Below are 27,337 nucleotides of genomic sequence, written 5' to 3'. Positions count from 1 at the left end.
GGGACCCCTAGCTCCTGGTAGATCAGGGCAGCCTCCACGGAGGCTGGTGCTGTGCCTCCTGCTCCAGGGCAGGTGTCACTGCCCCGCCTTTGCCCCCCTAGGGCCCTTGCCTGCCACTTGGCTGCTGCCGCCCTGTTCCCACAGTGGGCCGTGCCACCCCTGCTGTTCCCTCAGGGGACATGCCCATCACCTTGGTGTCAGGGCAGGCCCTGAGCTGTTTGTTTGCTCTGGCTCGGGGACAGGGCCATTTCCCAGCAGCCTTATGCCCCCTCCTTGCTGGGATTTCTGCTTTCTGCAGCACAGCAGGGAGCCAGCCGGGGCCTGGCTGGGAACCAGCAGCCTGAGGGGAGCCAGCATCATCCCAGGAGCACAGCGAGCCCTGCACCCACTCCCCACAGCCAGGGCACAGGGGCACGAAGGGACCGCCCATCGGCTGGGTCCCATGCTCAGAAATAAATGCTCAGACAGCCTCAAACCGAAAAGTCATTTTATTGGTACCATACATGACTCATAAATGGCACAAACTATGGAGGGGAGAAGGAGAAAAAAAAAAAAAAAAAAAAAAAAAAAAGAGAAACAAAAAGGCATTACAGTGTGCCCGGGGCAGGGCAGTGAGGGTCTCCGCACCCTCCATGGGAGCCCAGCAGCGTGGCGGTGAGAATCGTACCTTAATTGCAAAGCAGAGCTCGCGCTCCCCGCCACGCCGGGCTCCCACCCTGGGAGCCTCCCCACCACCTGCAAAGGGGCCATAGGGACCCCCCATGCTTGTGGCTGGGGGTCCGCGGGGCTGAGCCCTCCACCTCTGGGCTGTCTGTGGGGGGCCCAGGGGCCCGGGAGCTGATGCAGGCATCTCTCCGGGGATTTTGGGCTTGAGATTAGGCCAGGGCTGAGCCAAGGGGCTTCTGTCTCCTAGCCCAAGCCCAGGGACAGCAGAAAGAGGGGGGACACAGGGTGTGCATCACCCTGGCTCAGCCACCCCCTGCATTGTCAGCCACGGGTGGGCAACACACAGGGCACAGGCAACACCCCCGCTGCAGCCAGAGCCCCTTGCACGGGGGGCAGCCCCAGCGACACCTGCCAGCCCTCAGCCCTACAGGGCAGGGGGACATATGCTGCGGGATCCCTGGTGGGGAGCTGGGGTGGGCAGTGAAGCGTGGGGTCCAACCCCCCCAAACGACAGGGCTGCTCCACCTGCCCCAGGCTCCCTTACACACGCGCAGACACACAAACCTCTCACACATGCACTTTTGCACACACACACACACAAACACACCACCCCCTTCCCCGGGCAGCCCCCCACCCTGACCACCCCTGGGGCAGCGCTCGCTGCAACCCCACCCCAGGGTTGCATCAGAGGGTACCCACAGGCAGCCCTGACCCCTGGCTCCCCCCAAAACCCCGCTCCGAGGTTGCTGGGGTGAGCTGGCGAGCGCAAATGCCCTCCCCTGGCACCTCCCGTCTTCTCCTTGGAAGAAGCCTTGGAAGGGATTTTTTTTTCTTTTTTTTTTTTTTTTAAACCAAAAAAACCCCCAAAATTATTAATTTGCTCATCATTTCCCCTAACATCAATGGAGGCACCTGCTCTAGTGATAACACATTGAAAGAACAGTATCGTACACACTGTCTACAGCGCGGAAATGTACAAGCACGAGGTACACGAACCCGAGGCGGGGGGAGCGGGGACAACAGCACACAAGATTTACATTGAGGAGGGAGGCGGGGGGCTGCCCCCCCCGGCCCCTGGAGGGATTAGAAAGGAAGTCTGCAAAGTCTCTCCTTGGTTTGAAGCTCTCCGAACTGGATATAAAACGAGACTCCCAAGAGAAGAAGCCTGTACAAAAGTCAGGACAGGGTGAGAAGGCTCAGGGCAGGGATGGAGGAACTGGTGAGGGGGCTGCGGGGGGGGCTTTTCCCATTTTTTTCTTTTTTTTAAACTTACAATTTTAATAATATTTTTTTTTTCTTAAAAAAAGACAAAAGTAGGAGGTACTGGGAACCAGGGGTTGCAAAGGGGCCCCAGGCGGACTCACGTGGGGCAGGGGGAAACGCAGGGGCTGCGGGCAGGGAGTGAGGACACTGGCTGCTCTGGCAGAACCACGGGTCCTCTGTGCCCCACCCCAGCCCCCCCAAGCCCCCCTCCCACGCACTTCCTATATACAGAGTCCCCCCATGGCCCTGCTGCGCTCTCGCCCCTGGGGAGCGAGGGGAAGGGAGGGGAAGGGAGAGTGGGGAAATGCGACGGGGCCCTATCCTTGACACCACCCCAGCGCAGCAGGATCTGATCCTGGCCGGAGGAGGCTCCGTGGCAGAGCCAGCGGCACGGGGAAGGCTTTCTGTCACCACCCACCCTGCCCCAGCCCCAGACTGGGCTGGGGACACGCAAACCCGCTGCAGGTGGCTGCCCAGCAAACCCCAGCCGTAGGACCTGGGGAGGAGGAGGAGGGTCTCTGGGCTGTGCCAGACCCCAACACACAGCATCTTGCACGCCACCGGCTTCCCGGTCGCACCAGCCACTGCCGACACCTCCCTCCTAATTCCCCCTGCTCAGCAGGCAGGGGCTGGGCACATTGGGGCAGGGAGGAGAAGCTCTCCAGGGGAAGAAGCAGGGAGAAAGGAGGAGAAGGGGGAATAACGAAGCTACAGCCCTGGAAACCCACCCCTGCCCTGGGGTCCGGCGAGGAGGCAGGCGTGGGGTGAGCGGGGAGGCGGCGGGGGGAGGGCTGGGGGCTGCCCGCCTGGTGCACGCCCTGGGCCATGCACCCCGTCGGCTGCGCAGTGTCGATCCTCCCCCAGTACCTCGCCGCTTCCCAGTCACTCTCCGTTGCAAATATACAGGTAGATCGGTTGGGACTGAGTCCACGGGGCGGCAGGGGGGCTGTTACTGTGACGCCTGCGACGTGGGGTTCTCTGACTTGCTCTCCTGGCTGGAGGGCGGTTTGCTGTTCCAGGGGCTGTTGGCCCCCAGCGCCGGCGAGTTGTTGAAGCTGTCCTCGTCGTCAATGCCGTTGGCGGCGTCAAATTGCGTGTTCTCCAGCCGGGTGATGAGCCGCTCATCCTCGTCCCCAAACTCCCCCCCCATCAGCGTGGGCTCACCTACCACCATCACATCCTGAAAGGGGAGACGGTCCCGAAACATAATCGAGGTGGGGGGAGCCCGGGTCGCCAGACCCACCCTCAACACCACAGCCCATTTCCACAGCCACAGGGCTACCTCCTCACCTCCGGCACAGGACCCGAGGCTGGGGCACCGTGTGTGGCAGCACATCCTCACCCCCTTGCAAGGGAGCAAAGCAGCTCAGGGAAGGCAGCTGAACTCCCTCCTTCTCCCCATCACTCAGAGAGAGCTGGGCAGGCTCGGACAGGCAGTCCCCAGGGGTCTCCTCCTAGCCACTCCCGGGGGCCGGGGCAGGGACCCCTCCCCTCCACCCCAGGGGAGGAAGAGAGAAAGGAAACGGGATGCTTACAGGTACCTGACTGGACAGGGCAAAGGTGCTGGCCGGGCTCTTCTTCTTGCTGTTGCTGTTGTTGGTGTTTCCCCCACCGGAGCTCATGGTGCTGCCCCCCGACATCTTCCTTTTCCGGCGCTTGCTGGGCTGCTGCCGTGCTGGTTCCGCTGGTGGAGGAGGGAGACATGGTCAGTCCCGACAAGAAGGAGCCGGTGCCCTCCAACCCCTTCTCTGCAAACCCCCCTTCTCTGCAAGGACCACATCCCCCCTGGGGCAGCATTGCCACCCTCTTCCCCTCTGCAGCTTCACTGTCCCCCCAGCGCAGGGGGCAGAAGAGGGTGTAGGGAAGATTTCTGTCCCTGTTTTGCTTTCCACAAGCAGCTGGCAGCCCCTGGGCAGGGAGCACTGGCTGCCTGCAGCCCTGCTCTCCCCCAGTGGGAAGGCAGGCTAGCAGAGAAGCCTGACTCGTCGCCCACAGCCTCACAAGATGAGGCCAGAGACAGCTCCTGGAGCTGGGAGAAGCCTCATCCGAGGGCAGGGCCTGAGCAGGCAGCCCCAGAGACCCACGGGCAGCACAGCAGGCAGCAGGAGACTCACCAGGCGGAGCGACCATCCGCTGCCACTTCTGGAAGAGGCAAGTCTTGAGGCAGTCCCGGGGACTGAGGCTGTAGGTCTTGTGCCGTGACATGAGCTCCTGCATTGGTTCTAGGATTACACAGAGCTGCAGGGAGCAGACAGACAGGGGGTTAGATTGCCATGCTCCAGGCCCCAGCAAAAGCCCCTCTGTTGGACAGCTGTCTGCACTGCACCCACCCAAGCTGCGCTGTGAGCCTGCGGGCTCTGGCAGACCCACTGCCCCATGGCTTTCTGCAGTCTGTCTGCAAGATCCCTCTTGCAGAGCCTGCCCCACTGCCTCCCAGCACCCCAGGGCAGCCAGGCATAGAGCAGCTGAGAGCACAAGACATGGCCACCCTAGGCCTCCCAGCCCAGGAGCACAGCTGCATCCCCACCTCTTCCCAGATGCTTACTCGGAGGTAGTTGAGTGTGGAGTTTGAGAGCCCACAGCGGGTGATGTTCTTGGATAACTGGTCCAGCATCTGGGGGTCCTGTGCCTAGGAATGAGGGACAGACAGCTCAGCTGCATCCGGGCTGGGGACAGCCCTCCTGCATCCCAGTCTGCGATGGGGCAACAGGGTTGAGGTCCCCTCAACCTGCACAGCAGGGAGAGGAGCTCAGCAGCCCCGTGTCACCCACGCCCTGGGGGAGCTCCCAGAGTGGTACTCACATGCATGGCAAGGATGCTGCGGGGGATGAGCTCTCGATGCTGGCGGATGCTGAAATGCCACGTCTTTATCCTCATCATGTCATCGAACATGAACTCCAGGTAGAGCCGCCCCTCCACACACACCTGGGCAGGGCGCAGGGTCAGGCACAGGCTGCCCCCACTTCCCCAGCCCAGATCCCCTGGGAATCCACTGCTGCACACCCTCCCACTGGCTTGCCCCTGCCTGCCATGAGACTTGGCACAAGCCAAACCCGCAAGCCCACAATGGCCCCGTGGGACCACAGCCACCGCAAGGGCATGCTGGACCAAGGCATGAGGGGCAGGAGAAGGCAGGGCGCAGCCAGTACCTGGGTGAACATGGGCTTGCCGTGCTGCGTGACCATGGTGCACTGGTCACAGTCCAGCGAGACAAAGTTGTTGTGGAAGGACTCCTTGGGGTGCTTCAGCACGTAGTAGAGCTCTGTGGCCCCCCCTTCAAAGATGCTGCGGAAGTAACGGGGAATCAGAGTCCGGCCGATCGCTGGAGTGGGAGGAGGAAGATAATGTCAGTATACCTGGCGCTCCCAGATGTGCCTTGGGGCTGCACAGGGAGAGGGTTCCCCAGTTCCCATGGGCTGGAAGCAGCTGAGCTCTGACGTCCTGCCCGCATCCCCCCGCACAGTGCAACTGCTGCATCTCCTGCCAGAGAAGCTATGCCTTGGGGAAGGAGGGCTCAATCTGCTACTCACTGTATCTCTTTGGTCCATCCTCCAAGCAGAAAGTGATTGTTAACATGGCGTCATCCTCAAAGAACTCCGTGGTGAAGGCATCCCACCACAGATTGTCACATTCCTGGGGACAGTGGAGAGATGCCAGGTTATGGTGAGGGGAGACAGAAAGACAGACAGACAGCTGCTGGCTGCCAGGCACAGCAGCCATGTGCTCGGCCCGCAGAGGGCTGTGCTCCCGGCTGTGTGCTTGGAGACGAGGATGATGAACCCTGTCCCATGGCCAACTGAGGGACAAGGTGCTCAGGGACCCATACAGCAGGACAGGACCCTGCTGCCAAGGGGATGACTAGGCAGCTCATGAGCGCAGGCAGCAAAGGACCCCATCCCCAAAACGCACACCTGGGAGTGTCCCCCCATCCCTGGCCACTCCTGGCTCCCCTTGCTCCCCACCTCTGTCCAGTTCTGCAGCCGCTTGTTGAGCTCAAATATCCTGTAGTCGGTCTGGTTCCCATACGGCGTGTGCCTCCTGTCCAGACAGCAGAGCAAGCAGTCAGAGGGGGGGACAGCTATGGGGTGGGGAGAGGTCCTGAGCCTGCAGCAGGGGGACGCACAGCCCCGCCAGGGCTGGGCAGAGTCAGAGCAACCCCCCTGCGGCCAGCAGTGTGCCAGCCCTGCTGGGACATCCCTGCGGCGGGTATGAGCTTCCCTCCCAGGGGGGTCTCTGCCAGACCCCCACGCTTACCCGATTCCAGGCTCCAGGTATGTCGGTGGGTACATGGGAGTAGGTCTGGAGGGGCAGAGAAAGACAGGCAGGTCAGCACTAGTGGGGATCACCTTCCCTGCCCACCACAGCTCCCCCTTCCCTGCCTACAGCAGCAGGCAGTTGGGCTCACTGGAGATGAGCCCCCACGCATTGTGTGGGCTGCACCCTGGATGCTGATGGCCCTGTGGGGCAACCTCCATCCCTGAAACTGGGCTCTGCTCCCGCACCAGTGGCTGCTTCACCACCCCTGAGACCTGGCCAGTGGCTCTCCAGAGATATGCCTGGCTCCTCTGCAGCTAGGGCTGCTGCCAAGCAGGACAGTGGTTGGAGATGGGGCTGTTTCATCAGGAGCTGGGAGCACTCTATGTCCTGGGTCATCCCAGAAGCTTGGCCTGGCAAGGGGCTTGGCCCCACAGAGCTCAAGGACCTGGAGGCTCCCTTCATCCCGAATATCACCCTTTCTCCACCCAATCCCGCCCATGCCTGCTCTAATCCTCTTTCTCCCCTTGTGCTAACTCAACTCCATGTGCCACGGTCTCCATACGCTGCTGGGTAGCACAACAGAGAGACCCTGGGGTGCAGACTGCAGAGCAGCCCCAACCTTGCAGACCCCTCCCTGGGCCCCAGCTCACCCCACATCTCGATCCAGCATGGTGCCCGGGTGGAATGGGGGGAAGGCGTTGCCGTTCGGGGGCTCCTTTGGCGAGTACAGCTTGAACGACTTAGAGGAACAGCCTGGAGAGAGAGAGTACACACAGGTCAGCTGGGGGCACCCTGCAAGAAGCAGCACCCTGCTGCGAGGAGGAGGAGGAGGAGGAAGGATGCAGGACCAGCCAAGCCCCCATCAGCACAGCCCCATCCCTCCTCTGCTCTCCCCTGAAGCCAGCCCAGCCCCTTTACTCCACCCATAGCCCCAGGCCATCCCCATGCAGGATGGGACCCACTGGGTCAGGGCTGAGGTCTCAGGACCAGCAGCTGGAAGGGGCGCATCCCCATCCCAGGCATTTCCCACTGGTGCCCAGAGTTTGTCCGTTCTCAGCTGGCCAGGCTCTGGGCACAGTGCCCGAGGGGGACAGTCCAGTTGATGAGCTGGGGGGCAGGGCTGTCTGGGCCCTATCCTCCCCCTAGCCCTCCCTCCTGCACCACTCCTAATCCCACCGACCCAACCCGAATCACATGGGATCTTTTCGCTGACCTTTCTATCGCCATGGTGACGGGTGAATAATCACCCAGAGGGACGGATGGCGGGTCCCCAGGCAGCCACCATCTGCCACTCGGGCAGGCCAGTGGCCACCCGGCTCCAGGTGGATGGAGAGATCCCATGCATCAGCCCCCAGCCTTGATCAAACCACCCCAATGCCTCACTGCCCCCCACAGCACTGGGGCAAAGGATGAGGAGCCCACAGAGGGTCACGGGGTGCGATGGGGTGTGCAACAGGGCATGCAATGCATGCAAGCCAGCACCCATCCCTGAAAGCAACCGAGGGACCCCCCCCAGCCTGTCAGTGGGAAACAGGGATGCCCGCCGATCCAGCCACACCGGCACAGCCAGCCCCATCCAGGCTCCCAAGGGGCAGCCAGGGGCTCCCATGCTCGCCAGCCTGCTCCCACCGCCAGGGCAGGTTCCCAGGAGCAGCAGCTGCCAGCACCCCTCCCCGAGCCCCGCGGGTGCCCCAGCACGCCCCGCGGCTGGCAGGACTCGGCACGCTGTGCCCGGGCGCTGCCGAGGCACGCGGCTCCTCCCCGGCGGGCAGCCGGGCTGACCTGGATGGGGCGCAGTGGCGGGCGGGCTGCCAAGCAGCTCCAGCTCCACCGGCTCAGCCGGCCCTGCCGTGCATGGGCATGTCTCCCCCCGCCGCATCGCAGGCAGGGGCTCCGGAGCTGGCCGCACCGGGCTGCTGGCCGCAGCTGGGGCCAAGGCGGGATCCCCATCGGCCGCCAGCCTGCACACAGCCCTGGGCCAGGCACTTCCCAACGCCCACGAGCCACCAGGATTGCTGCCCGGTGCTGGAGAAAGCGAGGCCAGCGGTGGAGGGAAGTGTCCAGCAGGTGCCGGGCACACTGCTGCCCGTCTGGGCACCGCCACACGGCCAGGCTGCGGGGGAGGGCACGGGGCAGGACTGCAGCAGCCATTCGGCTGCGATGGATGTAGGAGGGGAGGCAAAACGCATTAGGGTTAAGGAAAGTGGTGCCACGAGCACTGGGACCCAAGACGTTCAACTTGTTGAGACCTGTTAGCTGACGGAGGAACCTGAATGACCAGGGCATCACCATCACCCCTGCCGGGCCACCTGGGACCCCAACCTGCAGTCACAGGGATCGCACACACACCTGAGCGAGCAACGGCTGGTCTAAAATAGAGGCAGTCACCTCCCGGCATTAAATCCGACTTCCAACAGGAGAAATCTGCATTTCACTCCTTGATTCTTGTCATCTAGGGGCCCCAGTGCTTTTTCAGCATGTTTCCCTGTGGCAGCCAAACCCAGCCACTCCCCAGCACCCACCAGGACACACTGGTCCCGTGGGGCTGGAGCCAGGCCGGCTATTCCGCCGGGGCTCGCCGCTCCCACTCCTCGCTCCTGCCCACCTGCAGCGAGGATAAGTGGGGCACGGCACAATTTCTCATACGGCTGCTGACAGCGTCAGCCCCTTGCTCTTACCTAGCATTTTCATAGATATAAGATTTTCAATAGGGAAGTCGGTGCTGGTGCAAAGGCATTTTTGCTTTCTGCTTTAAACCCTGTCAACTTGTGCCTAATGGAAATTATAATTCATCAGGAACTGCACTAGAAACACAGCATTCCATTTCCTCCGTGCTGCTGTTAAACAACATGACGTCAAATTGTGCTTGATGCATAGGAAACTTCCCAAAAGCATGTGTCTTCTGTTGAAAACAAATCGATTCATTAGGCAGAGAAAGCAGTGGCTGGAGATGGGGAGCTGAACTCCTTGTTTCTGGTCACCGTGTCCTCGGGGGGGGGGGGGTAAAAAAAAATCAGACCCAGCAGGTTTCATCCTCCGACGCTTTCTTTTTAATCACCGATGAGAGATGGGAGGAAAAAGTGCCCAAGGTTTCTTGCTGTCCTCGGTCCCCATCTTGCTTCTCAGGGTGCAGGAAGATCTGGGGTGGTGAGACCACGGGGATACATCACTCTCCATCTGTTCTGCTTCTCATGCGCTTCCCTAGCCCCTTGCTCCTGGACACAGACAGCAGACAAGCTGGCCCGCCACCCCGACTCAAGCAGCCATTTCCACCCTGGGCCTTCCCAAGCAGGTTAGTACAGACATGACCTGCTTCTGGGGCTTCACCGAGTGACCTATCTCAGAGCGGAGATGAGCGTGTTATGCAACCACAGCAACACCAGCGTCCTGACCAAGCATTATTTTCAATGCAGCGTAAAATACATTAATGAATTCAGTGGTTTTAAATAACACTAACAGCCTTAGGATTTGATACAGGTTGTCCAAATTCTACATTCACTATAGACACTCACACTATATGCATCACACGAAATAATGCAATTACTTTACACAGCAGCATCAACACCAACTTTTACCCACACAAGGGTCATGCTGCCTGGTCCGGGAGATTCCTCCATCACCGACTCTCGCCTTCATGCTGCCCCGGCTCCCTGCAAGCCCCATTCCGCTGGGTGCACTGACTCAGACCCACAGGATGCGGCCCTTCCTGAGCCAAGTCCGGCGCTTGGCCCCAGCTGAGGCCTCCCCATGCCCCTGCTCTGCCTCCTGCTTTGAGCATAGATGATCCAGGCAGGATCCAGGCAGTCTCGGTCCAAGCAGGGATGCCACCTGGCCGCTGGGCCTGTGATGCCCCTGTGGACCCCAAGACGACAGGAGAGGCTTCTCATGGCCATCCCTGGGCGCTCACTCAATGCCACAAAAGCACATGCATGGTCAGCAAGGCTGACGCTGCAGCTGGTGAGCTACTGGCCCAGGCAGGTCTGGGCAAACAGCGCAGTGCCTGTGGCCAGGTGGGCAGCCCCACGGCTCCTCCTCGGCAGAGAAGGGAACCCCATGGAGGGATGGCCTGGCTCAGCATCCTTTGCTGAGGCCGGGTCCCCAGCCAGGGGCAGGATGGAGCTGGCCGGTGGTGCATGGATCTGCCACAAGACTTCAGGCAAGGAAGCAGCTCCAGGCAGGTGGGTGCCTGGGGAAGGGAAGGCGGGTGCTCTGCCAGTGACTCAGGTACAGCCTGGCGCTGCCCAACCCTCTGCCTGCCTTCTCCTCCGCCTTCCCTGCCTGTGAGCTGCCAGCCCCGTGGGGAAAGCTCTTCTGGGGAACTGACCGGCGGGTTCACTGGAGCAGGAATGGTTAAAACCCTAACCAAGCCCCCAGAGCTGAGGAATGTCAGGTTTTCCAAGGAGCCAGGAACACAGTGGACACCTCGCAGAGCCAGCGCAGCCAGGAGACAGCAGGGCACCGTGAGCCGAGACCAGCACTGGCTGGGGTGCTGCCTGCCTGGGCAGGGGACACACAGAGCCTTCCCTGGTGTCTGGCAGGAGGAAAAGCCCCTGCCTGCACTCCTCTTGCTCTGTCACCCCAGCAAAGAGCAAAGAGCTGATGAGGACAAAGGCGGAGCAGCGCTGGCACCTCGCTCCCACATCTGCGGCCACCAGCAGGAATTGGTGCTCCCGGTCACAGAGAGGAGCCATCCCCGGCAGGGCAGCCAGCATGCTTTCTGTGCAAGCAGCAAAGCTCAGAAATGAGGCAGGGACTCCAGAGGCTAAAAAGAGAAAAGATAAAAATAAATGAAGAAATAGGGCTTGAAAGAGGCCGCAGGGTTACAGCTCAGCCAGGGAGCATCCTGTTCCTCCCAGCAGCCCGGCGGCAAAGAAGAGGGGCTAGCCTTGGTGGAAAGGCTGCCGCTGCTTCCCGGCATGCACTGTGCCTGATGCTTCCTGGCTGCCTAACGAGGCTTTAAAGTGTAAATAGCGGCATTGTTTCGCAGGGCTGCCTCGCCGGGGTGTGGAAGCTGTGATAGTGGCAGGAAATCCATCTTCCCAGCCCAGCCCTGCTGGCAGGGCTGCCGGGAGGGTGCTATCCAGGAGGGTGCTATCTGGAGCCGGGTGCAGGGCAGCGTCTCAAATAATTCACGTGGCTTTGCCCAGTGACGGTGCCTGGTGTCGGGGAAGCTGGCAGGGCTGGGGGGCAAACACAGAGAAGCACCCAGAGCGACTGGGACAGGCAGAAGCACATGGACCAGTCCCCACAAACCTGCCTTCACCTCTTCTTTCTCTTCTTCAGAGTGGAGGGAATAAAGCAAGGCCAGTTGCAACCCCTGATGTTGTTGTTAAACTGACAGGAACCGGGGAAGCACACACCAAGGCATGGCCCGAGGCACTCAGTGACAATCTCAACTTGCAGCATCCCCATTTGCTTTGAAAATGCAGAACTGAGCCAGCCAAAGCTCCTGGAAGGCCAGGCTGTCCAGGGAAGAGGAGATGCTGCTCCCAGAGGAGACCGTGGGACAATGCCACAGACCCAGCGCATCCAGGGACGGATCCCGTTCAGCACACCGCCCGTCCCTGACCCACACAGAGGCGAAACCTGCAGCACCACCCGCCCTGCTGCGTGCACGGGCTGCCCTCTCCCTTTTCTCGAGCCACACATCCGAGCCAGCCACAGAGCTTATCTTGACCACGAGCTGCCTCCCTGCCCGCACCATGCCATGCATGGTGTCCCCTGCACACGCGGCAGCGGAGGGGGACGTGTGCCCCAGCTCCAGGTTGCACCCTGCAACATTAGCGCAAAAGCCCCCCACTGCAGCACACAAAACACCCTGGACCAGAGGATGCTTCTCTCTGCTGACAGGCTAGCAAACTCAGGGGGACAGCCAGAGAAGTAATAACTAGCTGCAGCTAATAAATACAAAGTGACAAACTTGATGCAGTGCTATCCAAAAAGCACAGGGTGAGGAGAGCCCAGGCCGGGAGGTGGGTTAGCACGTTGGGGCTCAGAGCGGTCCTGCCGCCTCGGCTCTGCTGGAGCCCAGGTGTCCCTGGAAGGCATCCTGTGGAGCTGCCCTGTGGTAACCCTAGAGATGGCAGGAGTCTCCCCTTTCCTGTTTCAGCCCTTGGATGATTCAGACACGCGGACGGGGATTTCTCTGGGAGGGAAAACAGGAGAAGAGCACGCCCTGCCAATTGCAAAACAGCCTGAAAATTGAATCTTGGCCAAGGCTGCAAGCCCCAGATGCAATCCCACAGATAACCCAGTTTCAGCTCCACTACTATCAACTTACCACGAGGCAGTCATTTCCTGCAACTCTCGGGGAAATATCCCACTGTCCCTAATTACTCCTTTGGGCTCACCGCCTCAAAGACTATCCATAATCAAACGCTGCCGGTTTCAGCCCCAGGAATACACCTTTCATGTTTTCGGCTGCTTTCCCTCTCCCAGACCCCCCCATGCCGGGGCCCTGCCACTCTGTGGGAGGCCCGGTGACTGGGCTCCCGTCCCTCCAGCAGCATGTACCGGGGCAGCGTCGGCAAACAAACAACGAGGTGTGGGAACCACAGGGCTGGGAAAAAAACCCCTTGTCAGCATCCCGTGAAAAAAAGCCTCCCGACAAACTAGGATTTTCACCTTCAAAGGTTTTTTAGGCTCTGTGGCAGCAAGGAAAAATTCATAGCAATAGCCAAACAAGGCGATGGCCCTGCAGAGCCTGCAGCCAGCATCTCAGCTCCTGCTCCCGGCTCCTTGCCTGCCACGCACGTGGTGGAGCAAAACCACACGGCTGTGCACAGCGTTGTGGGGCTGTGGCTCCGGGCAGCCCTCTGCAGGGACAGGATCTGCCTGGGAGGGCTGCAGCCGAGAGGCGCAGGGCAGGGAAGCAGCGAGAGGCTGAGGTCTGTCCCTCCAGCCGCAGAGGGAGATTCCTGGGCTGATCCCCCAGACCCACAGGATCCCCAAGTACGGCCGCCTCGGAGCGCGGGAGGCTGTCAGCCCCCACGTGGCGCATGGAGATCCGCGATCCCGGGATGCAATGCTTCACCTCGCTCCCCGCTGCTGCCAACGGCGCTGAGTGCTGCACGCTGGGACGCGTAGTCTCTGGAGACGGCGGCCCCGCCGCCGACAGCCGCCTCGCTCCATGTTGCGTCCTAGGTGGAGCCCCGCAGCCCTGGCTGCTGGCCATCCGCCCGCTCCAGGATGGAAAAAAAGCTGGATAACTCCCGCTGCGAGGATGCGGTGGGAGCTGGCTGCTTCCAGCTGGCTGCACCGGGCGGCGTGTGCCTGGGGCGCTGGGGTGCAGTGCTTGCCCCAAGGGCCGGACTGCTCGCCCTCTGCTCCAGCGGGATGCACACGGAGGGGAGGGACGGTGCAAGCATGGTGGGAACCTGCTCGCTGCAGCTTGCAAAGTACCTCCATTGCTCCTTCCAGCTGTCAGGGCAAGCCTCTGCCCCCCCACCCCCACCTCAGGCTGAACTTCTGCCTGTTTATGACTCTGTTTAAGAGGCGACATGGGAGCGGCTGAGCAAAGGATGGGGCAGGCCGCTGGCAGTGCTGGGGACGGAGCAAACGCTTGTGGTTGCTGGTCTCACACCGTGCCACTGCGCTTGGCAGCACGTGCTGTTGCTGGTGTCAGGGCTTTGGACGACCAGCACAGGATGGGGCCAAGACTCCAGTGAGCGAAGGGACAGGGTACGGCCGAGCACAGCTCCCTGGTGCTCCTGAGGCACGAGCAACCCAGCCCAAGCTCCCAGCCTCAGCAGCACAGCGCTGTAGAAGCCATCTCCACTATCACATCATCCAGCACAGCCCCAGGGAAAACCCCTCGGCCAGGCATCCCTGGTCGCAATACCAGTCCACCCGAAACAACAGCGACCAGTGGAGCTGCAAACCTCAGTACAGCAAGCATTGCAATGCACAAACACACATGCACGCGGTGCAAACAACAGCGGGAGCACCCTTTTCCCGGGTCACTCGGCAGACGGAGGTTCCCAAGGGAGAGGGCCAGAAGTGCTGCGGCTGCTCTGCCACCACATGGGACCCGGGGTTAGTATTTTTTACGCCAACCTCGAGTTCACGCCGGTGCAGAGCTGCAAGCGCGCGGAAGGCTGGCACGCTAGAAGAGACCACCTGGGGACAAGCGCTGCTGCTGCCCTTCCAGGGGCTGGTCCACCTCACTCTCTGCTCCCACACCTCAAGAGGCTGGGGAGGCTTGGGGTTCTCACTGCTCTCCAAAGAGAAGCTGAAAGAGGCTCTGGGTCCCCAGCCTGGGGCACCTTTGCTCACAATTGAACTTCTGCAGCTTTTCACTGGCCTCTTCCCATTTTATATGGACTGTGACCTGCCGTGGGCAAGGGCAAAAGTCCCCACCAAACGATGGTGAAAACCCTGTACCACCAAACAAACCCTCTGGCACCAGCCTGTCCCCCCTCGGATGACAACTTTTCTTTCCCTTTTTAAAGCAACACAGCTTGCATGTTGGTCTGCTCGGCGCTTCCCTCCCAAGTCTTTAAGGTGCACTCAGATCACAGACCTGCAATTTCTACAAAACCAGGAGGGCAGAGACCACGTTTGGTTCTCCTCTCCTTTGGTCAAAACCATAATTCTCTCACAACAAGAACACTCCAAAACCTGAGGCTTTAAAGAAGGAAGGACATCCAAATTTGCCCGTACTTACAACAGAAGTGGTAAGAGCCGATACCTGACCAGCGTTGGAGGAGTTGCTGCAAAACTGCCAAGGCACGGTGCTATCAGAAGCACAGGGAGAACTGGGGAGACCCCGGGAAGGGGTGTTTGCTCCCACACCTGCCCGACCCACCGGGCACCCACGAGCCGGCTCAGCCCCTCCTGGTGAGAAGGCAGCAGCCAGGAGTTCGTAATGAAGGGTGAGTGCACCGCTCTGTACCCCAGGAGTTGATTCCCTGTGGGACCCCACAGCCTCCAAGCCTTTTGCTCACATCTCACCTAAGGACCAGCTGCCACATCTAGTTCAGGCTCCTGCTGCAGCACGAGCTTTGGCAGAAGCTGGCGGCTGCTCCCCGGGCTCCTGCCGCGGCGCCTGGGTCCTGCCAGCCGGGGCTGCAGCAAGGGGATCGGGGGCTGCCTGAGCCAAGGAAGCCCTGGCAACATGGGGGCCGGCTCCTGGCAGTGCTGCCCCAAGGTGCTTATCTTATCACCCATCCCAGGCAGGCAGGGACCACCAGAGGTCAGAGACCAGCCAGCCACCTGAGATCAGGGCAGCCTGCCACAGCACTTTAGGGAACCCCCTCCCCGGATAAGACACCCCTCTGCAGCCCCAGCACACACACTGATTCCTGCGCTAGAGCTGCAGCACTGAGTTTCCCCCGGCCCCGAGGATGCTGCACCCACCCCCAGCCTGGCCCCCCGCTCCAGCTGTCCTGGGCTTTGTCTGCCAGGGAGACCGAACCCCCCTGCACCCACAGCCCGCCGAGCCTAGATCCCCCCGGCGGAGCAGCTCCTGCGAGAAGGTGCGTGGCCCCCCTGCATTTGCACCCCTTGGACCTTTTTATTCCCTTCGAGGCACCGGTGGGAGGCTGGCAGGACCCTCTGAGCCGCGGGCACGGATGAAGTTGCAGAGGGCAGGGAGGGGAGGTGGGCGTGCAGCCCCTGGAGCCGGGCACCGGCCCCACGGCCCCTGTGACAGTGTGCACGGGGGGACCGGGAGGGCGCAGGGCAGCTGTCAGGGAGCTGGGGCAGGGGAAGGAGCCGGGGGAAGAACAAAGGGAGCTGCGGTCTGGGATGGAGCAGGGCACGGCAGGGCACGGGGGCTGCTGGCAGCACCCCGCGGGGCTGGGGGTGCCTCTGCCAAAGCTGAGACTTGGGGGGTGGAGAGAGGAGCTGGGGGCACTGGTGGGGAGGGCGCGGGGAGGCAGGGGAGCTGGGGATGGAAAGGGAGCCGGTGGGGATGCAGCACGCCCGAGGGGCCAGGGATGCCGGGGGGGAGCTGGGCAGGAATGGAGAGGGGAGCTGGGGACAGGGACGGAGCTGGGGCGGGGGGAGAAGGGGCGGGGGAACGCAGAGGGGACGGGCAGGGGGCTGCGGCGGGAGATCCCGGGCTGTCCGGGGTGGGGGGGGGCGGCGGCACGGTGGCAGCCGCACACAACTTCGCAGGCGCGGGGGGGGTGGGGGGCGGGGGGCGGGCGGCGCGGGCGGGACCCCGGCCCTCCCCTCCGCCGCCCGAGCGGGACCGCCACCGGGGAAGGGGGGATGGACAGACGGACACCGGGAAACTTCCTCGGGGGTGGGGGGCTGGGGGGGGGGCGGGGTGACTCACGGCGGCGGCGGCGGGCGGGGGTCCGGCGGCGGCGCGGGCGGGCGGCGGGCGGGCGCGGGGCCGCCGCGGGGGCGGGGCGGGGCGGGCGGGGCGCGGGGCGGGGCGGGGGCGCTTCCTTTGTCTGCGCCGCGGCCGGGACCACAATGGCTGCGCGGCGGCGGAGACACCCCCCCCACACCGACACCCCCCCCACCCACCGGCACCCCCGCCCCTCGCTGCCTGGGGAGGGGGAGAAGTGGGTGCCCACGGATCGGGGGTGACGGCCAAAAGGGGGTCTCCAGAGAGCCGTCCGCCCCCCCCCCCCCCCGGCTGCACCAGCGCTCCCCGGGATGCAGGAGCCGGGTCCCGCTCAGGAGCTCGACACTGGCCGGGAAGGGGTTTCCTCCCCCCGCAAAAGTTTCAATAAAAATATTTTTTTTTCCCTCCCCTAGTTTGGTTTGGGGTTTCTTTGAAGTTTTGCAGGATTTTTCTTTCTGAAACTTGTTTCCCTTTCCCCCAGCCTCTGATGAGGAGGAAAAATACAACCATTTCGTTTGGGAGGGTGTATTAAAAATAAAACATGCTGGTTTGCAACTGCCAGCAGACCCAAAAGGTCTCCTTTCCTTGACAAAACTCCCACCTCTTCCACTGAGGAGTTTTTGCAAAAATTTCCATTTTTAATGAAAATTTCCATGACAAAAAAAACCATAATCCCAATTTTCCCATTCCTCCCTTGCCCACACCTGCCCCTTGCAAGCTCCTGCTCCCTGCCCTGGCAAATCAGACCAGCACAGACCTGTGCTCCCAACCCAGCCGGTGATGCCGCAGGCAGCAGGGACATGGGCCAGGGCCTCAGAGCCCAGCCTGGATCCCCGTCCCGAGCCCCCAAAGCCCCCAGCTCCATGTCACAGACCCGAGCTCAGCACACGGGGGTGTCGCAGGCGCGCGCACACACACGCCAGCGAATCTCGCTCTGCACACGTGGGCTTGCATACACGCTCGCAGGCCAGCATGCGCCTGCACGTCTCCCCAAACGCCTCCCAGCGCACCCCCGGCCAGGTGTGCACCCACGCCCGGGGCACACGCGCCTTCCCATGCTCCCTTGCTCACACGGCTGGGCCTGCGCCTCGTCCCCTCCCTGAAACAGCAGCCGTGGGGTAATGCAGGCACAACCGGTCGGGTCCCGCCAAGCACGTTCGTCCCCCTGATGGTGCGCACATGGTGGGTGCAAAACCTCAGCCATGAGGTTTCGGGGGTGTCCTCTTGCACCTGAGGGTTTGTTGCTGGCTGGGACCAGCGCTGAAGAGGGACAAGCAGGAGCAGCTCTGTAGCAGCATCCCCCCTGCTACTGTCCCCCACACCCCTCAGCCAAGAGAGGCTCCATCCCCACGCTGGTCCCCATCATGCCATTGTGCCTAATTTCCCCTTCCCCTTGCAGGCTAACCTGCAGTGAGCACCACTTTCCAAGGGCATGCGGATAAACAGAGCAAAACTCTTTGTAAAACCCAGATAAACAGAGAAAAAAAAACCACACCGTAAACCCAAAAACCTCGGTGAAACCCCACTTTGCGAAAGGCACATACAGCCAGAGGTACCCATGCTGTTGGTGTGCAGAACTGGGTGCGAGGGATGCTGCGAGTGACCCTGTTCCCCTGCCATCCCGCATCCGTGTGGCACCAGACAAGATGGGGCTGCAGCAGGCTGCCACCTGCCCGGTGTCAGGCCAATAAACCATGCCGGCCCTAACACCAGTGACAGCCCATCCGCACTGTGTTCCCGTTCCAGGGCTCAGGGATGCACAAGACAGAGCCAGCCACCAGCCGTTACTGCAAAATACTGCCAAAAGGGGCGTTCTGCCCCTGTACCAGTGACTCCTGGCACCAGCGCCATGGCCAGGGGGATCAGAGAGGAGCCCCCATGGACCCCCGGGCTCCACAGCCCAGCACATCCACAGCAAACATACCTCGAGCAATTTATCCCGGGGCTCAGCAGCCCTCCGGGACTGCTCACGTGTCCCTGCTCGGCTCTGACGACAGCACTGGACTGGTCCACGTGGCTGCAGCAGCCCCAGCTGTTTATGGTTATAGCCGAGTTAATAATTAAATAGATGCTGGATGGAGAGCAGAAGGGCTGGGATGCAGCTGGGAAGCGTGTGTGGCGGCAACGGTGGTGGGGGCAGCCCCCTCCTCGCGATATGCTTATGCCTGCAGCACGGGGGAGCAGAGGATGATTCCAGCTCCCTGCATTTTCACGATGTGGCACTGTATCCCCCCAATCCCAGCCTCCACCCTCCCCCTAGCATGGGTCCCATATCTGCCCGAGCTCCCCAAAGCCCAGCCCTGCTCCGACACTCGGCAAGGGTCTCGGCCAGGGGACAGCAGCAGCTCGGGAGCAGGAGTGAGCACAGGGGTGTATTCTGGACAGGCAGAAAGAGGCTGGTGGAGACCACAGCAGCCAGGGGTTGGCCAGGTTGGATCTCCGATCCCCACAGCCGGGGCTCGGTATGCCCACAGCGTGCACATGAGGGATCACAGGCAAGCAGGGCAGCAGAGGCAGGGCACGCTCGTACTGACACCTGGCCAGGGCCCCGGCAGGTGCAGGTATAGAGCAGGGACGCAGGCGCATGCTTACATAAAAAAATAATTAAAATCTGCTGGCTCTGCAAATGGCACAGCCTGCCCAGGCGGATGGACTGGCCTGGCACTTCCAAACCTCCTGGACTTGTCCACATAGTGGCGAGACCAGGGCACCATCGCATGCACGCAGACACAGCCTGCAGCAGTGCAGCGTGGCACGCACCCCAGAGTCCCCCTTTCAGGAAGACAACAGCCATCCCCCACCAAATCCTACCACCTTTCAAACAGAAATATGCTTTGCTTCCCTGTTTCTCAAGGAGAGGCTTCTCTGCCCGCGTAAAGCAATGCATGCCCAGATCAAGGTGAGGACTGGGGCAGGAGGGGCCCCCTTTTTTGGCTGGAGAAGGCATGGCTCCATCTCTCCCTGAGGAGAGAGGCTTGGGGGAGGCTGGAAACTCAACGGTGAGTCATGCTGGCAGCAGATCCTGGGGGTTCCTGGGATTAACCCTTCAAAACCAGAATCACTTTCAAACACCCAGAGGCAGGAGGAAAGCCCAGGAGCTGGGGGAAAAACTGACTGCCAGGGCAGGGCAGGAAGTTATGGGGTCACATCTTGAGCATCCTGCGGGGGACGCAGAAGATCTGAGTATGCGAGCACTGGATGAGCAGCAACCAAGCGCATGCATCAGCGCCCACCCCCTCCAAAACAGAAGGAGGTGGAGAAAGATTACAGGGGCAGGACCCCAAAGCGCACGAGGTCCACATGGGGTGTCCACCCTCACATAACGCCTTGGTCTGGCACGGTGGGTCAGCCACAGCACTACCCGGCTGGCTGCCGGCTCTGAGGGGAAGGCGCAATCTGCAGGCAGGCTTTGGCAGGTCCTGCTGGCAAGGGGTTTCCCTGTGGCATCAGCACCAGAGAAATGCCCTGCAGTCTTCCCATGCTGTCCTTGAGACATTGCAACGTGCGTCCTGCAAGAGCTCGGCCCCAGCACGGCCACCCGCAGCAGTAAGCCCTGGCCCCTCTGGCAGCAGCCCGGGGCCAGCCTGCCAGAGCCGCCAGGTTTTACAGCTCCGGAGCCTCCAGGTGGATTCTCTCATGTTACAAGAATGGTTCGTTTTACAGCCCCTTTCCTGGCCTGGGGCTGGTCCCTGCAGCCCGGCCGCGCCTGGGATCCCACAGCAGGGAGGGGTGACATGCAGTGTGGCTGCGAAGCAGCTGGCATCCTGCACCTGCCCGCTGTCCCTCGAGAAGACCTACGCCCCCAAAAGGAGCAGGCACTGCTGCTTAAAAGGGAAGCCAAGGCACAGCCCTGCTTCTGACAGCCCTTGACACCCAGCCCAGGAGCTCCAGCTGGGAGAGCACACTGGTCCCTAGCCTGCTCCTCCTCCATCCCCTCCCACGTGCCTCCCAAGGCACAGGAGCACCCCCAGCATCCCCACGGAGACCTGCACAGCTGGTAACTGCCACCCATCAAAGCCCCAGCCCCAGGGATAAGCATGGGGCTGGCATCCTCCCTGGTACCCATGTGTCACCATGCCCTCCTGTGTTGGAAGCCCTCCAGGAGAAGGCAGAGGATCTCTCCCTGGGCTATGGGCGCATGTGGTTGACTCAAAGCAGGTAAGTCTCTGCCGGCACAGTCCACCCTGCCACCACCCCCTGCACGGTGCTGCCGAGTGCTCCGGAGCGGCTCTCCGAATATAGCAGCATCAAATAGCTCCATCAATAATGCATCGCTTCTGCTTCCTCTTGCTGCCGTGTTTTCGTTGCTAACATGTGTGTCCTTCCTGTTAGCGGCTGCCTCCTCTCCACCAGCTAGGCCAAGCAGGGACACAGCCACCACGGGATGGGGACGGCCCGGGTCCAGCATCTGCCAGGAGCAGGATGGACATCCAGCCCCATCCACCCAGCTTGGGGACAGCCCGGGGTTCTGGGGGGACCTCATCACTGGTGCGAGCCTCTTGCCACGCACACGCTGGCAGCAGGCAGGGCACCTCAGCACGCTGTGGCTGCCCAGAGGATTTGGCAGGGGCCACGAAGCTGGGAGGAGCCTGGCAGCATCCCCCCTGCCTCGGTGGGGAAATGCCCCTCTGCAAGGATTTTTGGCAGCCTGGTGTCACCCGTGCCCAGGCGGCACCCTCACTCCTGACCCCAGCACCGCTGTCCCACGCCGGGCTCCTCCAGTATCTCCGTGCCGCCGCGCCAGTGCTGCCATCCCCAGCGGGGAGAGAGCGCCCGCTGCCTTGCTCCTGCCTGCCCCTGCCCGCAACTGCCCTGGGCTCACCCCGGGCCAGTCGGTGCAGGCAGGTCGGGGTGCCCAGGCCTGCCCCGTGCCTGGTGCAGCAGCGTGCCTGCGACAAGGCATGCTGCTGGGGTGGGCAAGGGCTTGCACCCACCGCCCTGCAGGGGAGGGAGGAAGGGCAGCTGCCTGCAGTGGGCAGGGGCAGCCCCTGCCCTCAAGGGGAGCCCCCGGGGCTGTGCAAGACCCCGGCCAAAGGTGGATGCATGTGGCAGAGCACAGGTTGATGCAACCAGCTGCCACAGAGCGGGGTGGGGGCACGGGAGCTGCCCCCAATGCAGAGGATCACATACCCTGTGGGGGGGCTGTCACCCCGCCAGTCCTCACCCATCGCCGTCCCCGGCACCCCAGCCTGGCTCAGGCGGCAGCTCCACCTGGGCTGTGCTGCAGAAACCTGGCTGCGCTCCCAGCACCAGCCCCTCCGCGCGTGGGAGGGGGGCTGGGGCTGCTGCTCCTGCAGAAAACAGGGCCCCACCACCACCCCGCCAGCTCCTGCCTGCCACTCCCGCACCGTGGGGCCATCCCAGGGGGCAGGGACTGTCACCCTGGTGCAGGGGGACCTCCAGGACCTGCCTGGGGGTCCTGCAAAGCCAGGGGCAGAGAAAGACCCTGCAAAAGGCGGGCAGAAACTACACCCCACAGGGCTCCCCCAAAGAAGGGGCCAGAGAGGGGTGCAGGCAGGGCGTTATCTCCTGCCCTGTGGGCAGGGTGGGGTCGGGGCCAGGCAGGGGCTGGTGCCTGCAGCGGGGGAGATTACACCCCACTCTAACGTTCACCCCAATCATCGACCTGCCTGGGGGGGACGGGAGCGAATGGCAACGGAGGGCTGCTCTGACAGCTCGGGGGGGGGGTCCCATCCCTCCCAGCGCCCACCAGCACCCCTGCACAAGGGGGACACCCCGCACTGCTGCACAGCCCACACTCTTGCACCTCCATGAGCATGCTGCAGCAAACCTCCCCAAAACCTGCCAGCAACACCCCTGCCACGGTCACCCCATCCCTGCCCAGCAGGACCCCCAGGACAGGAGCTGGGGGTCCCGTGTGGACGGCTGCCATCACTCCCCCTCCAGGTGGAGCCCTGCAGCCCCCCGGCAGCCCCACCGGCTCCCCAGCACCCTCCCCCCGGCACCGGCAGGAAACCACAGTCTCAGCCTGCCAGCAGGCCGATAACGGTCACCCAGCGCCATCCTGCCTGCACCCACCACCGCCCCACAGAGGGGGCACCCAGCCCAGCCACCCCGACACCCACTGCTCCCCGGTCACGAGGTAAACAAGCGGTGCACCCACACTGTGCACAACGGCGGCCCCACAGGACCCGCGTCACCCCGCAGGGAGCTGGGGGCTCTCGCAGGCTGTGCCGGCGGTGCAGCGCACCCCAGGACGCGCCGGCAGCCATCGTGCGCAGGCACGCGTGCTCCCGGCACACCACGCAGCCCCACGCCTCGTGTGTACAGGCAACACGGATGTGACTGGGGAGTCCCACAGCAGAGGGGGAAGAAGAGGGTGGCATGAATGGAGTGAGCTGAACACACGTGGGTTGGGCAGGGGATGACTGGGCTGCTGCCCTGCCTGGGGGCATGCAGCCACCCAGTTAGCTACTGTCCTTGCGGGGACACCTCCCTGCCCTGGGGGTTCCATCCTGATGGCCTGCACCCACCCACTCCCCAGGGGAGCAGCTTTCATAGCAGCTTTGTGTTGAGCAAACAACACCATTTCTGGAGTAAACCGGGAGCCCGGCACAGACAACCAGTGCTGAGCCCGCTGGTACAGCACTAACCCATGCACGTTTCTCCAGGCAAAGCTGAGCAGGGTGAGCTCACACCAGCCCCAGGGAGCACTCTGATGGGGCTGCAAGCATCCAGCCTCATGCCAGCACCTGAAACCCTGAGGAAAAGCCTCACCAAGTGCTGGGTAGCTACAACCCCATCCTGGCTTCACCAGAGCGCACCAGGTGTGGGCAGGCAACGTGGCATCTACCAGACAGGCCCTTCACTGCACAGAGAAGGACAAGGTGAATGGCATCATCTATCCAGACATCGCTGGCAACAAGAAGAGAGCCTGGGCAAGAGTATGTGGCCATGCAGGATGAGGCCTCGGGACCCCCGCCACTCCCGCCCCACAGCATGCCCAGGTGCACCCCGCGGTGCCAGGCAGGCCCCAGGGGTGTTTCAGAGCCAGAGCCCAGGCATGTCGGCTGCCCGACCCCACTGCTGCAGCACTCAGCCCACTCCCCACACGCCGCCGTCCCTCTCCCAGCGCATCTGTCACAGGAGGCATGTGGCAAAGCTCGGCCTCATGACGGCGGGGGACGCAGGGCGCCAGCTCACCAGAAGGGAGGGAAATGGCAACAGGCTGTCCCCTGGCTGGCACCCATCCTGGGACCCAGAGATCGTGGGTCAGGAAGTCCTTCCTCCTGGCAGAGGGGTACACAGGCAGGCTCCCTGCAAGGCGTCCCAGGGACAGTGCTGACCTCGGGATCGAGAAGCCAGAGCCAGAGCCAGCCCCTCAGGGAGAGAGCCCAGCTCTGCTCCGCTCCTCTGCCTCTCTGCACTGACATCATCACTACAGGGGGAAAAATAATGATAATAATAAAAATAATTTAAAAAGAGAGCACGGAGCATGCTGGGAGAGTGGTACCCCCCAGGGGTCAAGACCCCAGTGAGGTCTGGACGCCAAGACCTGCCTGGTGTGAAGGGCTGAGCCGAGCAGCCAGGCTGCCAGCGCTGCTCCCAGCGGCCCCAGGGACAGCAGCACCAGCACCAGCGCTGGGCGGCTGCCGCCCCAGCCTCTGCCGGCTCCACTCTGAGCCTGGCATGCTCTCCCTGCTCACGCCTCCATTTCTGGGCTGGGGGCTGAAGGCCCTCCCAGCCCCCCGCTGACCCTGGCAGCTCCCACCTGTCCTCAGGCACAAGGACCGCAGCAGGTTCCCAGCTGAGCAGCCCCCCTGAGGGCCCAAAGCTCTTGCAGAGGGGGGCGAGGAGCAGGGAAACATCCCAGGAGGTGCAAGAGGAGCTGCAGCAGGGCAGGATGCACCCCCAGGGATGGCAGGGACTGCATCAGCCCCTCTGGGAGGGCATGATTTCCAAGGGGGGCGGCTGAGACCCCCCCCCGGCAGCAGCTCCCAGGCAGGAAACTCCTCCAAGTTAACGCAGCCCCGAAGAGCAGCCTGGGCAGAGCGGCTCATTAAATGTTTCTGGCTGGCGGAAGGCCAGCGGCAGAGCTTGTTTTTTCTATATTCCGATAAACAGTCCGGGGGGGGAAGGGGGAGGGGGGGCGCAGGCTCTGGATGTGCCACCCAGCCCCAGCGGGGGGAGTGGTGGGGGGCACACACACACGCATGTGCATGCATGTTGCACGCACCCGTGTCCTCCCTGCCACAGGAGAGCAGGGCAGCGGCGGGGGGGGAGGGGGGATCACACACACACGAAGCCATCCGCAGGGATGCTCCCGGCTGCAGGGTGACCCCACGGCCCCCCCCACCGCACTGAGGGAGGACCCCCCCGCTTTGCGCCCACCAACATGGCGATGACACTCGCGGTGGCACAGGGCCAGCTCCCAGGGGGACATGCTGGGGCCCTGCCGTTAGCCGCCTCTCTGCCTTCTCCTTCGCCCAGGTGGGACCCCCGCCAAGGCCTGGGGGTGTTGGGGAGGGGGGGTCGAGCCCCTGAGTGCAGGGTGCTTGCTGAGGCGGGTGCTGTGCCTGCTTGGCCTGGCTCGCAGGGAGGTTCACGTGACTTTCTGCTTGAGGAAGCAGCGCTCTGGCAGCTTCCAGTGGGAGATGGAGGAGGAGGATGGGGGAAGGGGCCGCCTGCCTTCATGGAAACACGGCGGAGAGGCGCAGGCAGCGCAGGGGCGGGGGGCTGACACGCAGGGGCACCCCCCTTCCCCGCCCCGGGGATCCAGTGGCAAACCCCTCCGTGGAGACAATCCCAGGGAATGCACCTTGTCATTGCACGGCCCCGCAGCCCCCGCAGCGTGGGGGTCCCGGCCTGGTGGGAGGCTCCCTCTGGACCGCGGGGGCACCAGAAAGTCATCGTGGGAGCTGGGCTGAAGAGCGTCCCTGCTGTCCCCCCGCAGGGACCCCAAGTGCCGGCTGCCCAGGGAAACGGCAGAACCCCATCCCCTGGGGCCCCGGGCACCCTTGAGCAGGGCTCCCCCCTTCCGCCACCCAGCGCCACTGGGACCTGGTGCCGGAGCAGGCTCTGGCAGCCCCCCGGGACCCTTCCCCTGCTGCCAGGATAGCGACACCCTGCACACAGCAGTGGGCAATGCAGCCAGGTCAGCTGCCCCAAACCTGCCCCAGACCCCAGGCATCTGTCTGGATAAGCATCCCTGCAGGAGCACCCTGCCAGGTGCTGAGACCTCACCGACTCGTCACATGCCCCAGGGTACCCCAGCAGCCCTGCCAAGCCACGGCGGCCAGGATGGGGAAGGAGGCCCTCAGCAGGCACCCCACAATGGCTGCAGTGGGTGGGGGCACCCAGCATCCACACCCACTGGCAGCATGGCCAAGCCTCCCACCTTGTGCCCCACACGCACGTGGGGAACAGGGGCACCCCACAGAGCTACTGGCCTGGCCACGGAGGCTACTTCAGGGTCACCCCTGACAGTGCCACCCACACGCCTGCCCAAAGCCCCTGCAGCACCCTGCCTGCCAGGTCCCAGTCCCAGAGCTGACACCATGCCGTGGGGTGCCAGCCCTGTGAGCAGACCTCAGCATCCACGGCATGGGGACCCCAGCTCAACAGCCAGATGTCTGCACCCATGCTGTGGGGCCCCAGCCTCATAGCTAGACACCAGCACTCATGCTGTGGTGTCCCAGCCTCACAGCTGGACCAGAGCAGCCATACCATGGGGACCCCAACCCTATGGCAGGACCCAACGGTCATGCCACAGCGCTGGGACCCCGGTCCCCACACCTTGCTGACTCCCACTCCATAGCTGGACCCCAGCACCAACACCAGGGAGACCCCAGCCCCATGTCCAAACCACAGCACCCACGCTGAGAAACCCCCAGCCCTGTAGCCAGCCCCCAGCAGCCATGCCCCAGGGACCCCCATAGCCAGACTCCAGCCCCAATGCCATAGAGACCCCAGCCCCATCATTGGCTCCCAGCAGCCATGCCACGGGGACCCTGGTACCTTGGATAGACCCAGTACCTGTGCAACGGGTCCCAGCCCCACAGCCAGCCCCCAGCCCCAACGCCATGGGGTCCATGCCTCATAGCCAGACACCAGCATCAATGCCATGGAGACCCCAGCTCCATCGTTGGCTCCCAGCAGCCATGCCACAGGGGCTCCAGCACCATGGCTAGACCCAGCACCCATGCAAGGGAGCACAGCCCTCAGCCAGCCCGCGGCCCCAGTGCCATGGGGTCCCAGCCCCACAGCCAGACACCAGCATCAATACAGCGGGGGTCCCAGCCCCACAACCAGACCCTGATGCCAACGTCGTGGGGACCTCATCCCCACAACCTGACCCCCGCGCCAATACCACCGGGGCCCCCGTCCCGTACCTCAGCCCCGATGCCGTGGGGACCCCAGCCCCACGGTCAGCCCCCAGCCCCACGCCTCGGCCCCCCACCCCCGCCCCGCCGCGGCACTTACCAGGGCATGCACAGCCCACTGACATCTTCACATGCCTGGCCCGGCCGGGGGTCGTTGCGCGTTGCCCGGCCCGCGGGGGTCTCGCATGGGGGGCGCGCCGCAGGCTCCGGCGCGGCGGCGGGCGGCGGGCAGCCCCGCGGGGCCGCGGCTAGGGCCGCGGCCAGGGGCGGGCGGCGGGCGGGCTCGCCGCGGAACGGCGGCGGCGGCGGCAGGGGCGGCAGGCGGGGCGGGGGCGGCGGCGGCGGAGCGGGGGCGGCTGCGCCGGCGGCGGCGGCGGCGGGCGAGCGGGCGGGCGGGCGGGGGCGCCTCTGCGCGTGCGCGGTGCGTGCGTGCGTGCGCGCCCCCCCGCCGCCGCGCACGCGCGCGCGCACCACCACCACCCCCCCACCTCCCCCCCCCCCCCGCGCA

The 27,337-nt window shown here is 63.3% G+C and overlaps 1 protein-coding gene across 5 annotated transcripts; it reads right to left on the bottom strand.

Annotated features, from left to right (window-relative positions):
* Window positions 1-472: 472 nt before the first annotated feature.
* On the bottom strand, window positions 473-27,132 carry LDB1 (LIM domain binding 1). 5 transcript variants are annotated; one of them, XM_064463980.1, is made up of 11 exons: window positions 26,930-27,132; window positions 6,837-6,939; window positions 6,184-6,228; window positions 5,892-5,967; window positions 5,460-5,562; window positions 5,079-5,251; window positions 4,732-4,854; window positions 4,475-4,558; window positions 4,044-4,167; window positions 3,471-3,613; window positions 473-3,109 (listed from the first exon to the last, which is right to left on the bottom strand). In XM_064463980.1, exons 1-11 carry the CDS (start codon window positions 26,952-26,954, stop codon window positions 2,879-2,881), a joined length of 1,230 nt encoding a protein of 409 aa, XP_064320050.1. In that variant the 5' UTR covers window positions 26,955-27,132; the 3' UTR covers window positions 473-2,878. The 5 variants fall into 5 exon arrangements, with proteins under 5 accessions (XP_064320050.1, XP_064320049.1, XP_064320051.1 ...); XM_064463979.1 differs by having other exon boundaries at window positions 3,465-3,613; window positions 26,930-27,130; XM_064463981.1 differs by having other exon boundaries at window positions 3,465-3,613; window positions 5,892-6,007; window positions 26,930-26,947.
* Between the last annotated feature and the right edge of the window lie 205 nt (window positions 27,133-27,337).

This window comes from Phalacrocorax carbo, chromosome 12 (assembly GCF_963921805.1).
Source record: "Phalacrocorax carbo chromosome 12, bPhaCar2.1, whole genome shotgun sequence".
Lineage (NCBI taxonomy): Eukaryota > Metazoa > Chordata > Aves > Suliformes > Phalacrocoracidae > Phalacrocorax > Phalacrocorax carbo.
Note: the sequence above shows the minus strand (reverse complement) of the source record. Positions and strands in the feature narration are given on the sequence as shown.